This window comes from Protomyctophum parallelum (genome assembly GCF_964188405.1).
Source record: "Protomyctophum parallelum genome assembly, chromosome: 10".
Taxonomy (NCBI): domain Eukaryota; kingdom Metazoa; phylum Chordata; class Actinopteri; order Myctophiformes; family Myctophidae; genus Protomyctophum; species Protomyctophum parallelum.
In genome coordinates, this window is record NC_139704.1 from 50,734,468 (window position 1) to 50,749,467 (window position 15,000).

General features: G+C 47.2%; 1 protein-coding gene across 1 annotated transcript in view; it reads right to left on the reverse strand.

Moving 5' to 3' along the window:
- LOC310865901 (uncharacterized protein) overlaps positions 1-13,766 on the reverse strand; it is a gene marked incomplete at its 3' end in the record, with an annotated part of 48,066 nt that extends 34,300 nt beyond the window's left edge. The window contains exons 1-7 of the mRNA XM_083775104.1: positions 13,544-13,766; positions 9,885-9,902; positions 9,516-9,620; positions 9,319-9,413; positions 6,893-7,188; positions 2,499-2,755; positions 218-690 (exon numbers count right to left, since the gene is read on the reverse strand). Of these exons, the coding sequence (XP_083631230.1) occupies positions 218-690; positions 2,499-2,755; positions 6,893-7,188; positions 9,319-9,413; positions 9,516-9,620; positions 9,885-9,902; positions 13,544-13,759 (1,460 nt within the window). The 5' untranslated portion in view covers positions 13,760-13,766. The remainder of the gene's footprint in view (positions 1-217; positions 691-2,498; positions 2,756-6,892; positions 7,189-9,318; positions 9,414-9,515; positions 9,621-9,884; positions 9,903-13,543) is intronic.
- Between the last annotated feature and the right edge of the window lie 1,234 nt (positions 13,767-15,000).

Sequence of the window (15,000 nt, forward strand, 5' to 3'; positions counted from 1 at the left end):
CTGTGAGAGCGCGCCGCCGTGCACCTTCTTCTCGTGCGAGCGCGCCTCGGCGCGGCGCTGGAACGCCTTGCCGCAGAAGCCGCAGGCGAACTTGCCGCCGCCGCCATGCCGCTGCCCGCCCCCTCCCCCCCCTGCCCCTCCTGCCCCTCCCCCTCCTCCCCCTCCTCGGTGGGTCTGCATCATGTGGCGCGCCAGGCTGGAGGCGTGGCTAAAGCACTTGCCGCACTGGCCGCAGACGTGGGAGCCGGCGACGCCCCGCCTGCGCCCCCCTCCCCCTCCTCCCCCCCTCAATGCCACCGCCATGGCGACTCTCCCTCCGTCCTCCTCGTCCTCCTCCTCCTCCTCTTCCTCCTCCTCGGAGGCCGGTGGGGAGTGGTGGTGGAGCGGGGGGGCCCCCCGCTTGGCCCCTCCTCCTCCTCCTCCCCCGCCCCCCCGGCGCCTGCCCCCCCCCGCCCCGGCCCCGCCCCCCCCTCGGCGGCGCCGGTTCTTCTTGCACAGCGTGTAGAAGTTGGGCTTGTCCCGCGAGCACAGCTTCAGGCGGATCTTCAGGTCCGACGAGCTCTCCCCTCCTCCTCCCGCCATCATCAGCGCCTCCTTGGCGCCCCCTGCTGACGACGCGTAGCTCTCGGCTCCGCCCATCAGGGCCTCCTTGCTGCCGTAGCCGCCCAGGAGCTCCTTGACGTGGTTCACCTGAGGGGGGGGAGGAGGGGGGGAGACACATCGCAACGTGTTAAAACTCAACCCCTATTCTGTTTGTAGTCTGTTTTTCGGATAAGAGTCTGTAGGAGGTGGTCGCGCTGAGCGGACTAAATCACTGGCTAAGAGTCTTTAGAAGGTGGTCGCGCTGAGCGGACTAAATCACTGGCTAAGAGTCTTTAGGAGGTGGTCGCGCTGAGCGGACTAAATCACTGGCTAAGAGTCTTTAGAAGGTGGTCGCGCTGAGCGGACTAAATCACTGGCTAAGAGTCTTTAGAAGGTGGTCGCGCTGAGCGGACTAAATCACTGGCTAAGAGTCTTTAGGAGGTGGTCGCGCTGAGCGGACTAAATCACTGGCTAAGAGTCTTTAGAAGGTGGTCGCGCTGAGCGGACTAAATCACTGGCTAAGAGTCTTTAGAAGGTGGTCGCGCTGAGCGGACTAAATCACTGGCTAAGAGTCTTTAGAAGGTGGTCGCGCTGAGCGGACTAAATCACTGGCTAAGAGTATTTAGAAGGTGGTCGCGCTGAGCGGACTAAATCACTGGCTAAGAGTATTTAGAAGGTGGTCGCGCTGAGCGGACTAAATCACTGGCTAAGAGTCTTTAGAAGGTGATCGCGCTGAGCGGACTAAATCACTGGCTAAGAGTCTTTAGAAGGTGGTCGCGCTGAGCGGACTAAATCACTGGCCAAGAGTCTGTAGAAGGTGGCCGCGCTGAGCGGACTAAATCACTGGCTAAGAGTATTTAGAAGGTGGTCGCGCTGAGCGGACTAAATCACTGGCTAAGAGTCTTTAGAAGGTGATCGCGCTGAGCGGACTAACAACATTTCAAAGATTCCTTTTCAGGCACACATGTCCACCGTAAGATAAACCTAAATAGGTTTGAATGGGGTTTCTACTGTAGGTGTAAGTATGTAGGACTAGTAGTGGGTGAAACGTTACAATGGTAATATGTTGTAAAACAATGAGTAATGGTAATATTTAGTGGTTTTCACAAAATATATATATAATATAATATAATAATTCTTCTTAACCGTGCACTTGCACGACAGCTGATCTACAAGCTCACAAGCTGTCATGATGTTGTGCAGCCTATATATTTTGGTTATTTGATTTTATATATATAAATTAGTCCTTTAATGCAGACCGATACAAATAAGGCAACATAAACCCATAATAATTGAATAAATCTGGAAAACATCATTGGTTTGTGATCAGTTTGACTGTTAATGAACAGTAAAGACATCAGGATTAGGTTAAACCTGGCTGTTAGCCTGGTCCGGAGCAGGCTAAGTCCAAAGCATTAGTTTCCATGGTAACTAATGTAGCATCACTTTCATGAAACCGAATCAAGCCTCAACATATCCAGGTTAACTGGTTAAGTTAATCTGGCAAGATCAACCAGCTTTCATGAAACCGGTTAATCACTGATCCAGGATATGTGTTAAAGCCCGGCTTAATCTCTAATCAAAGTTTCGTGGTACGGGCCCCAGGTTACTAAACTGCCTCCCCCTGGCTAGCCGGGGCGCCTGATGGAGGGGAAAGGAACTGGTTGAAATAACGTGTTCCTTCCACGCGCTACGTCCAACCAGGGAAACTCCCCCCTGTCAGGTGTAAAGGAGCAACTTGGACTCCTCATGCATGAAGGAAGCATGAGTTCAAGTCCGCTTGCTCTCCCCAGGTTGGCGGAGGGTGTGTAGAGCCCAGGATCACATTAGATGATTGACACAGGGGTGAAAAATGGGTTACAAAATCGTGAGATAAAAAAAAAAAAAAAAAAAAAACAACGACAGTGCTCCATCACCTGGTGCTTGGAGAGGTGGGTGGAGGTCCTGAAGGTCATGTCACACTGTGGACAGGCGTAGAACTTCTCTCCTCCGGCCAGCTGAGACGCCGCGACGGAGCCGAGCAGCTGGTGGTGGTTCAGATCCGACGCCGACACCTTGCCCTCGCCCCCCCGCTGCCTCCGCTTGCCCTTGCGGCCCTTGTTGGGGGACTTGAACCCGCGGCGGCGCAGGTGGGCGTTGGGCGGCGACACGTCGTTGTCCTTATTGGGCATTCCTTTGGGAATGGGAGCGGAATAGGGAACAGAGTTTATTGATGAATAAACATGTCACCCCGGCCGTTTCACTCATATGGATATGAAGAATCAACTGACTGAGAGAAAACGCTATTGTTACTGCTGCCCAATTAGTTAAATTTTCTCTAGAAACAGACTGTATCGTGTTATGAGTGGCTGACTGTCGTAAACGATACCTCCCTGACAATAACGCAGAGACAGCTTGTTTATTTTTGGACCACACCGCTTTAAGATGAGCCCGTGTTATTCTCCATATAGAGACATTACTTCCGTGAACCGGGGGATGAGCGAGTGACTGACGCCAGGACTCTATAGGCTCTACGCATCTGCATGTTTTAATAGTGTGTCTGTGTGCGTTGCGCACGTGCACTCAAATGCGTGTGCATGTGTGCGCGCATGTGTTTTATGGGGCATCCCCCCCACACACTTCTAAAACTAGCACCACAACACTGATTCTATCTACTGTATATCCAGTTAGATTCTGACGGGCTATTTAGCGTACAACACACATTTGAGACGGTAGTTTTCAGCGCTCACTTCGGCCGCAGTTCAGTTTGTCAAGTCACCGACGGCTGACGCAAATTAGCCATTTTAGCCCATTTAGGTTCTGATGTGGAAATTCAAAAAAATATCCTGACAGTTTTCTGAAATACCTCATGTTTCTATATCAGTGGTGCTCAATATTTCATGTCAAGGACCCCAAAAAGTATATGTAATTTGCCCCTCAGAAGCAAAGACTTGAGTTAAAAACGTTCGCTCTGAAAGAATATATATTCAAAGATTTGCACCACATTTTTCACAATCTTTCAAAAATAGTGTGGCACTCGGTGCAATGAGCTTGTAGATCGCCTATTTTTCAATAGCTAAAGTATCACATAATGCTTAAAACACCAACAGGGATTCCCGTCCAGAATGGGTGATGCTCGCATTATTATTATATTATATCGTCAATATCTCTGAAAATAATCTGGATTATGTTTGAGATCGCTTCAAATTTACCGATATGGGATTTTTGTTGGCCGATATTATGGACAATTTCGATACGCTGCAGCCTGCAGCCATTAAGATCTGGAACGCATCTGTGTCACCCTTAGCTTAAAAGCACGTATTATTATTATTTTAAACTTTAGCGGATAATATACAAGCTCACCTCGTGCTGCGCTACAAGCTTGTAGATCTGCTACAACTATTTATATTCTTTGACAGGTAACATTTGGGGATGCGATGGTAATTTCCGACGGAGCATTAGTCGGAACATGCGAGAGCAGCGGTCGGACATGTGCTGCTCCCGTGCTTGCGGTTAGGGTCGGACCAGGGGGGCAGTCAGCCAGATATTTCGTGAAGCCTCATTTGAAATCGGTAGTTCATATAATGGCCTGTTGTGGCGCTGGACTGGACCCAAAAAGCCCCATAGCTCCATAGAGGCCCATGTATTTTGGCCCAACTTCACCTAGACTGTATTACCTTAATAAACATGGTCATGAATACTTTCTGCTTCCAGTCACTAGTTTAAAGTCTAATTTCTAATGTCATAATATTCTTTTTGGAAAATTATGGTCCCATTTATTTAAAAAATGACCATAAAGTCGCGCATGTTCTGAGGGGCGTGGCTACCGTTACAGTCTATGATCGGGATTCCCCTCCCACTCGAGTCAAAATAAAAACCAACGGAGAAGAAGGGGGGAAGTCCCGCCTCGTTGTCTGGGCCAGCCAATGGCCAGCTGGGCCAAAACGGAGCCAGCCAATGGGCCAGCTGGGCCAAAACGGATCTAGAAAGATGGCGACTTACAGTGCATTAGAATGCAAGGGATTTCAGGCTTCATTTTACGTTAGATTTACGTTTTATGTTAGACCCGGGGAACGCTTTGTCCATATTTTTTACAGTCTATGGGTTGGACGGATAATGGTGTCGGGACTAAAGCCTGTATAGTGTATACCCAACATTTGCAACTCAAATCTTTGCTTCTGGGGGTCCCTGGAACAAAAACAATTTAAAAATATAGGGAGAAAATATATCACTGAATAGTGTATGCAATTAATGCATTCAAAAGAGCTGAATACATGTTTTATGGACCCATAATAGTGATTATTATGTAAGTTATGTTTTGCCATAACCATTTATTTTGCCATAAATCAGATAGCTTTAAGGTACGGCCATGACGGCAATGGTAGGAAAAAATATATATAATATTAATCATATTCGGATATTCAGTATTCTGTTTCCAGCCAACTGTTTCCTATATTCGGTATTCGGTTTCGGCCAAGAATTTCCCTTTCGGTGCATCCCAAATTTTTTCCCATATACATTTCAAAAAGTATTTATTTAAAGTATATATTTACACCGCGGACAAAGCCAACTCCAGTTGTGACAAACCATGACTGTAGCTGTCCCAGTTATGGGTATGCTGTAATATTTTATTTAGCTTATTTTTCTGAAAATGCATAATGGTAAATTGTATTTTTGTTTTGGGGCAACAAACTGTATATTTCGGTATTTGTATGGTAAATGCATGGTGAGATAGCGCCATCTACTGTGCATCTCTGTATTTGTGCTCTGTTTGTCTGGTTCATGGGCAGGTTGAATTAGGCTCACCTAAAGCAGGTAATCACCTCATTTCAATCACCTGTTGGGTTTGGTCACGTTTGGGCAGAACAAACAGAGCAGAGGTGAAGAGAGGAGCTCTTTCATGTCAGAGTCTGACATGACAAATAATATAAAAAAGAACAAGAACTTAACTGAACTCCTAAAAGTCTGTGCAGAAGGCGCATACGGTATGTTCCCAGTTGTTTTGTTTGGTGTCTGTAAAAGTTATATTGCCATTGTATCGTGTATTTGTTTGTGTTTGTGACATGCGGACATTTCATTGTGAGAATATGGACAATTCATGGTCATTTAAAAAGACAGCATGACTGACTGACAAATAAATAACACTGATAAATAAAAAGCCCTCTCGATATCAGTTGGGACGTTTGTCTTATTTCTGCACCAGATGAAGATGGTTCAGGAGCAGTTACAATGACAACAAACACAAAATTTCGGGCCGAACTAAAAAATTACAAAGAAGAAAAACAACCAAAAAAAAGGGTTGTAACCTGCCGTTTTCTTCTTCTTTCTAATTATTTGTTCGGCCCGAAGAATTGTGTTTGTCGTCATGATTTGTCACAACTCGAGTTGGCTTTGTTCGAGGCTTAAAAAGGTCTTTAAATAAATACTTTCTGAAATGTCTATGAGGAAAATGAACCCGGGAATCATTTCCTGGTCCCTGGCAAGGACTGTCTAAAGAAGCGAAGACCGTAAGGGCGCCGCCATGTTGCTCACATGGTGCTCCATGGAAGGAAAGAAACATGCTCAGTTGAGACCAAGGAAGCTGAACGAGGAAGTGATGGCTGCATAAAGCCCACTGCGCATGTTTCTTTCCTTCCATGGAGCACCATGTGATCAACATGGCGGCGCCCTTACGGTCTTCGCGTCCCGTCCTCTTTAGACAGTCCTTGGTCCCTGGTAGGGGGCGGGACTGCGACGCTCTATAGAAACAGATTTCTTTGAGTGGTGCAACCACTCCTACAACCAGCAATGTCCGTGTACACCTATGTGTTCACCTATGTATGTATTAATGAGCACGAGTATGACTGAGTACCAGTAGGGGCGCTGTTGTGCCAGAAACAGAGAGAGAGAAATAGTATTAGTGCTGCACTGTTGCCTGCTAATGAGAGAGAGAGAGAGAGAGGAGGGGGGGGGGGGGGGTTGCACCCATATAGTATATATGAATAGAGAAGGCACCCAGCGGAAACCCTGAGGCCAAATGGACATAGTGGCCGAATGAAGGTATTGCAGCCTGGCCCCAAACACATGAACGCGCTGTCCGTTGACTATCATTGTGCACGTTCACAATGACAGCACGCTCGTGCGCGTTCAACGGCAGCGCGTTCATGTGTTTTGGGGCCAATTCATCCCAGAATGCACTCTGTTCCTACCCGGAAGGAGGAGTGAAATCGCCTCATGCGCTTTTGAGCAACTTAATGCAAGTGGATGGAAGGAGAACTCGGGTGCCGTCTCTATTCATATATATACTCTAAGGTTGCACCACTCAGTTCACACGGGTGTGATTTTTTTTTACCTTTGAACTTGAACTCCTTCTTGTGTACGAGGCGGTGGCGGGACAGGCTGGAGCTGTGGTTGAACTCCTTGCCGCAGATGTTGCAGGGGTGAATGCGCCGCTTGCCGTGCAGCCGCAGGTGGCTGCCCAGCATGCGGCTGCCCTTGAAGGCCATGCCGCAGTGCGGGCACGTGTAGCTCAGCTCCGCCTTCACGGACGCCGCCGCCAGCATGGCGCTGCTCGGCCGCTTGGAGGGACTCGAACCGGCCACCTTGCCCGTGTGCGTCTGCTGGTGTCGGTACAGGCTGGAGGCGTGGCTGCAGCGGGACGGAGAGTTAAACACATTTAATTAGACCCCGTTTACGACAGAACTAGAACTATAATCCAAACCGACGGGTTGCTATTGGACCGGTGCTAGTGTACGCCAGTGTTGTTTTCCTCGACTAAAACTTAAGACGAAAAATGTTCGTCGACTACCTTTTTCCACTGACGAAAACTAAATGGAAACTAAATGAAATCTAAGCTACGATGACTAAAACTCAGACTAAATATACTGACAATTTCGTCGACAAATAAAAACTAGACTAAACTGTTAGGAAGGGACTAGTGGACAAGAGATCCAGTATAAGTCATTTTACACTTGGTTGCATGCTGAAAATAGCTGATCTACAAGCTCACAACGCGTCGCAAAGTGTAAAAACACTCATTAAGACGGCATCAAGACCCACCAAAATACATTCTAGTCGACTAAATCAACCGTAGATTTAGTCGACTAAAATCTTATGACATTTAGTCGACTAAAACTAGACTAAACACTAAGACATTCCAGGTGTCTAAAATGTGACTAAAACTAAATGAAGTTTCAGTCCAAAGACTATGACTAAAACTAAAATAGAAATTTGCTGCCAAAAACAACACTGCTTTAGACGGACCCCGTTTACGACAGAACAGAACTATAACCCAACGGACGGGTTGCTATAGGACCGGTGCTGTACGCACGTCTTAGCAAACCCGTCGGTTGGATTCGCTATGACGATTAGTTATATATACATTTCATTGATATCAATCGAGAGAAAAATATTCCGATTTCTTTGGCCTCTCCTTCTGCAGCATAACTCGGAGCTCTTTCGCGGCGTGCGCGTTGCCGTTCACTTCCCTGTTTACCGTCCGTTCACAAAGAGAGGCTCGGCGTGCGTCATCTAACCCATTCTGACCTGAGATCAGATTCATACGAGGTTTCCACTGGACACACACTGGTCTGATTAACCCATTCTGACCTGAGATCAGATTCATACGAGGTTTCCACTGGACACACACTGGTCTGATTAAGGAGCTCTCCGTGGTTTTGACCAGATGGATATACTAAGCTCTTCATTTCTGACGTCAACGCGCCTCTCTCGTTCACAATATGAACGTGAGGGATTATTCAGAGGCTTTATCGTAACGACAGCGAGGTAAGGAAGCTAAAGTGTTTCTGCCGTTTCTTGTCCGGAACGGAAGGGTTGAGTTATTGAGTTAATAATCACTAAATAATGTGTTTAATAATTAATTCATTATTACGCCACTGCCAGTGTTCTATAGCGATGACTAGTGCAGAGTGGATGCGATTATGGGATATATGTGACCAGATTTGACTGAGAGCCTGCCATCGTGCAAATTCCAGCATTTTTTTTCTCCAGGAGAAAAACATTTATTTTGTTTGTTTTCAAAAATGAGTTAATAGCACAGGAAGACTCTTCACATACTAGAGCATGTCTGAAATAAGTGTCAGAGCTGAAATCGACATGTAAATATGAAATAAATGCTTAAACATGTAGCTATAGGTGTAATGTTAGAGACCACAGAAGGCATGTAAATATGAAATAAATGCTTAAACATGTAGCTATAGGTGTAATGTTATAGTCCACAGAAGACATGTAAATATGAAATAAATGCTTAAACATGTAGCTATAGGTGTAATGTTATAGTCCACAGAAGACATGTAAATATGAAATAAATTCTTAAACATGTAGCTATAGGTGTAATGTTATAGTCCACAGAAGACATGTAAATATGAAATAAATTCTTAAACATGTAGCTAGGTGTAATGTTAGAGTCCACAGAAGTGAACCTTTAAGCCTGTTTTCTCAACTCTCTGTTTCTCTGCCAGACATTACTCTATAAGCCATATCTCCTAAACTGGTGGGTCAAACTGAACAACCAATATGTCAATTTGAAGCTATGATTCCCTGCTTTCACATGAGATGTGAAAATTCAAAATATCCAATGGCAGTCCCTCAGTCAAATTTGGTCACATATATGGGGCGAGTCATCTAAGCATCCATTAATTGCGTAAAAAAAAAAAAAAAGAAAAAATAGTAATTAATTTCACAACTTAATGAACTCCGTGAAGGAGTTTTGACAGCCCTAGAAGAACCCCAACGAGGCCAGAACACGGAGTGGGTCACCTGTAGCACTTCCCACAGTACGTGCAGCGGTACTGCCTGTCGTCAGGGACATAGTCCACCGGGTCCGAATCTCCGTCCCCCTCCTCCCCCTCCTCCTCCTCCTCCTCTTCCTCCTCCTCGTCATCGTCGTCCTCTCCTTCTCCCTCCTCCTCCTCCTCCTCTTCCTCCTCCTCCTCCTCCCCCCCCCCTGGCCCCACCACGCCCGCCAGCGTGTACTCCTCGGGGTCCGAGTCGGTCTTGATCTCCACGCTCTGCTCGATCACCTCGCACGGGTACACCTCCTCGTAGGGCACGAAGAACGCCTCCTCTGCACCCTCCACCTGCACACAACAAGTACACTTCATAAGAACACCTCCACCTGCACACAACAAGTACACTTAATAAGAACACCTCCACCTGCACACAACAAGTACACTTCATAAGAACACCTCCACCTGCACACAACAAGTACACTCCATAAGAACACCTCCTCTGCACCCTCCACCTGCACACAACAAGTACACTTCATAAGAACACCTCCTCTGCACCCTCCACCTGCACACAACAAGTACACTTCATAAGAACACCTCCTCTGCGCCCTCCACCTGCACACAACAAGTACACTTAATAAGAACACCTCCACCTGCACACAACAAGTACACTTCATAAGAACACCTCCTCTGCGCCCTCCACCTGCACACAACAAGTACACTTAATAAGAACACCTCCACCTGCACACAACAAGTACACTTCATAAGAACACCTCCTCTGCGCCCTCCACCTGCACACAACAAGTACACTTAATAAGAACACCTCCTCTGCGCCCTCCACCTGCACACAACAAGTACACTTAATAAGAACACCTCCTCTGCACCCTCCACCTGCACACAACAAGTACACTTAATAAGAACACCTCCACCTGCACACAACAAGTACACTTAATAAGAACACCTCCTCTGCGCCCTCCACCTGAACACAACAAGTACACTTTATAAGAACACCTCCTCTGCACCCTCCACCTGCACACAACAAGTACACTTCATAAGAATGCCTCCTCTGCACAAAACAAGTACTCTTCATAAGAACACCTCCACCTGCACACAACAAGTACACTTCATCATCATCATCAACATTTTTCGCCCGCGGTAGAGATCGTGGATTTCACAATATCACGCCAGACTTCCCGGTCCTTCATTGCCATCCCCATTTCCTGCTTTACTGATGCCTGTGTCCCTATAGCGATGACATCATGTGTCCCTATAGCGATGACATCATGTGTCCCTATAGAGATGACATCAGAGAACGACAGCTTTTTCTACCTCTGGTCTGCTTTGAGGCAGGACTCCAGAGAAGAAGGGCAGATATAACCTCATTGTTTTCTACCTCTGGTCTGCTTTGAGGCAGGACTCCAGAGAAGAATTAAGGGCAGATATAACCTCATTGTTTTCTACCTCTGGTCTGCTTTGAGGCAGGACTCCAGAGAAGAAGGGCAGGTATAACCTCATTGTTTTCTACCTCTGGTCTGCTTTGAGGCAGGACTCCAGAGAAGAAGGGCAGATATAACCTCATTGTTTTCTACCTCTGGTCTGCTTTGAGGCAGGACTCCAGAGAAGAATTAAGGGAAGATATAACCTCATTGTTTTCTACCTCTGGTCTGCTTTGAGGCAGGACTCCAGAGAAGAATTAAGGGCAGATATAACCTCATTGTTTTCTACCTCTGGTCTGCTTTGAGGCAGGACTCCAGAGAAGAAGGGCAGATATAACCTCATTGTTTTCTACCTCTGGTCTGCTTTGAGGCAGGACTCCAGAGAAGAAGGGCAGATATAACCTCATTGTTTTCTACCTCTGGTCTGCTTTGAGGCAGGACTCCAGAGAAGAAGGGCAGATATAACCTCATTGTTTTCTACCTCTGGTCTGCTTTGAGGCAGGACTCCAGAGAAGAAGGGCAGATATAACCTCATTGTTTTCTACCTCTGGTCTGCCCTGAGGCAGGACTCCAGAGAAGAAGGGCAGATATAACCTCATTGTTTTCTACCTCTGGTCTGCTTTGAGGCAGGACTCCAGAGAAGAATTAAGGGAAGATATAACCTCATTGTTTTCTACCTCTGGTCTGCTTTGAGGCAGGACTCCAGAGAAGAAGGGCAGATATAACCTCATTGTTTTCTACCTCTGGTCTGCTTTGAGGCAGGACTCCAGAGAAGAATTAAGGGCAGATATAACCTCATTGTTTTCTACCTCTGGTCTGCTTTGAGGCAGGACTCCAGAGAAGAATTAAGGGCAGATATAACCTCATTGTTTTCTACCTCTGGTCTGCTTTGAGGCAGGACTCCAGAGAAGAAGGGCAGATATAACCTCATTGTTTTCTACCTCTGGTCTGCTTTGAGGCAGGACTCCAGAGAAGAATTAAGGGCAGATATAACCTCATTGTTTTCTACCTCTGGTCTGCTTTGAGGCAGGACTCCAGAGAAGAAGGGCAGATATAACCTCATTGTTTTCTACCTCTGGTCTGCTTTGAGGCAGGACTCCAGAGAAGAAGGGCAGATATAACCTCATTGTTTTCTACCTCTGGTCTGCTTTGAGGCAGGACTCCAGAGAAGAAGGGCAGATATAACCTCATTGTTTTCTACCTCTGGTCTGCTTTGAGGCAGGACTCCAGAGAAGAAGGGCAGGTATAACCTCATTGTTTTCTACCTCTGGTCTGCTTTGAGGCAGGACTCCAGAGAAGAAGGGCAGGTATAACCTCATTGTTTTCTACCTCTGGTCTGCTTTGAGGCAGGACTCCAGAGAAGAAGGGCAGATATAACCTCATTGTTTTCTACCTCTGGTCTGCTTTGAGGCAGGACTCCAGAGAAGAAGGGCAGATATAACCTCATTGTCAGCTCTGTAGAAACACAGGGAAGGTTGCCGTATATTAGATCAGTCGATGGGTGGCTCTTCTCGTCTAAGAGATATGTTGTGCTCTCATTAGAAGGCGGGTGTAAAAGTGCCATCCAACCGTTTCTCTAGATTCTTTGAATGTGTCCATGTCTGGGAGCCATGGAGTAGAATCAGCTCAACAGTCGTCCTGATTATTTTTACTTTTAACATCTTACTAAGCTGGGATGAACAGATCGTATGCATGTCATTGCAGGCTGACCAGGCCACACCCTTCCTAGTTTGAAACTCCTTTTGGGAAGAAGATATATTATCATATACAGGACAGGACAGTATATGAACCCAAATACTTGTAGTCATCAACCTGTTTCAAGGGAGTGTTGTTAAGTGTTTTGATAACGTGGTTATTGTTGGATAGGACAAGTAAACTTAATGTTTCTCACTTCTACTCATGTCAATTTGTTATAATTATTCCACCCTTGATAAGATACGCAAAAATAAAACTAATCTGTGTGATATTGTAGATTTCATTAGGACTAAACTATAGGCACAAAATTGGTATTGCTGGATTCAGTAAAGCCAAGTCCTCGTATGTGTTGCTATGACAATCCATGTTACTACGGAGTCACTACAAAGTAAAGAAGACATTCTACATAATATTTACATATGCGCCGATTGTACAGTAGGTATGTGTTCATATGACTCATATTTAAACCTCTCAGAGCTTCCATTGTGAATCTACATGAGTGTGTTTGGCTCAACCCCCAGACGGACAGGCTTTATGTTTTGTTTGGGGTGAATAACTTTATGTATCAATTTCACCACTTTTGCAGTAAGATATTTTTATACAAGAATCCATTTCATGTATGGGAGGCCAGCAGGCCTGTCTTTTCGGTGGTGAGGCGACCACCGCTCCGGTGGTGAGGTGACCACCAGAGCTGTAATAACGTGGAGCACAATCTATGTAAAGCGCCTTGGTATAAAGGCGCTGTATATATATATATATATATATATATATATATATATATATATATATATGTACCTCCCAGCCCTGGCAGAGCAGTTCTGGAGTAGTTCCAAAGGATTGTGTGCCCCTGGTTTTTCCCTAGTGGGACTGATTGAGGGTAGCTACTGGGACGTAAGTCGGGACTTGATCACTCGCCTGAGTGAGGGGTATGATGTTGAGAGACCCGAAACCCCGTTGACCTCAGGATACATCACTGAGGATACGTCCCAGGTGCATCCATGCGATGTTTTTTGTTATATAAATGCACCATTTACACTTTACACACAGAAAGACGAACGACAGCGTCTCGTACCTTCATGAGCTGCTCTGCGGTCAGCAGAAAGACATTACAACACCGTCACGTACCTTCATGAGCTGCTCTGCGGTCAGCAGCTCGGTGGTGGTCTGGTCGTCCTGCTCCTTCTTGACGCAGGAGATGGTGAACTTTGACCCCACCTCGGCCCACTTCACCACGTACTCGATGGGCTGCGTGTCCAGCTCCACCGTGATGAAGTCGGCGCCCAGCTGCGCGTCGGCCTCCGACGAGGTCAGCTCCACCCCCGTCTCACAGTCCACCTCCATCTCTGGCTCCTGGTTTAGGCCAGACCAGAACGGACCGGACCACACCAGACCGGACCGGGCGGACCGGCGGAAGGGAACAACGCGACCGCGGGCCGGGGACTCGATCGGGCCGGGCCGCCAAAACCTTTCCTGGACGGAGGTGGAGGTCCGATGGAGATGGATCAGCAGGGACTGGGAGGATGGTGATGATGATGATGGCGATTCTGTCGGGGTTTTAGACGGTCCACATGCAGCCCTGGAGGAGACGGGGAGACATTAACACAACGGTCAGGTAAGTAAGTAAAGTAAGTAGCCTTGCCGAGCCATGAGGCCCATAGGGGGCAGGAGCCTATCTCCTGTTTCTGTAGCCATGAGGCCCATAGGGGCAGGAGCCTATCTCCTGTTTCTGTAGCCATGAGGCCCATAGGGGCAGGAGCCTATCTCCTGTTTCTGTAGCCATGAGGCCCATAGGGGCAGGAGCCTATCTCCTGTTTCTGTAGCCATGAGGCCCATAGGGGCAGGAGCCTATCTCCTGTTTCTGTAGCCATGAGGCCCATAGGGGCAGGAGCCTATCTCCTGTTTCTGTAGCGTGAGGCAGCTTGATGTACAAGTACACCCCCTGGACATGACGCTAGTATGTCGCAGGGACTTACCCCCAATCCAACCCTTGATGCTGAGTGTCAAGCAGGGAGGCACTGGGTCCCATTTTTACAGTCTTTGGTGACCCGGCCGGGGATCGAACCCCCGACCTCCCAGTCTCAGGGCGGACACTCTAACCACAAGGCCACTGAGCTGGTGGTCAGGCTTTGACGCTAAAGAGAAGGATGAGCGCCTCATCCTACAGCGTGGCTGACTCCCCCGTGGCTCCTCCGCCTCATCCTACAGCGTGGCTGACTCCCCCGTGGCTCCTCCGTGACATGTGGTGTCGCCCGTTAACGTTAACGCCATTTTGACCTGGGATACAATTCTACAAATGCCTTCTAAATCCTGACGGTTTCCTGAAGAACCCCATGTTTCTGTGTGTCAGTCGTTCTCAAACATTTTCATGTCAAGGACCCCCAAAAAATATATGTAATCGGCCGCCGACCCCCCCATCTGAAAGTATGTTGTTCCAGGGACCCCCCCCCCAGAGTTAAAAACTTTGGCTGTGAAAGAATATATATATTCAAAGATTTGCGACACATTTCGACGATTTTTCGGAAAATAGCAAATCTACAAGCTCGTAGTGCGGCACCGAGTGCCGCACTACGAGCTTGTAGATC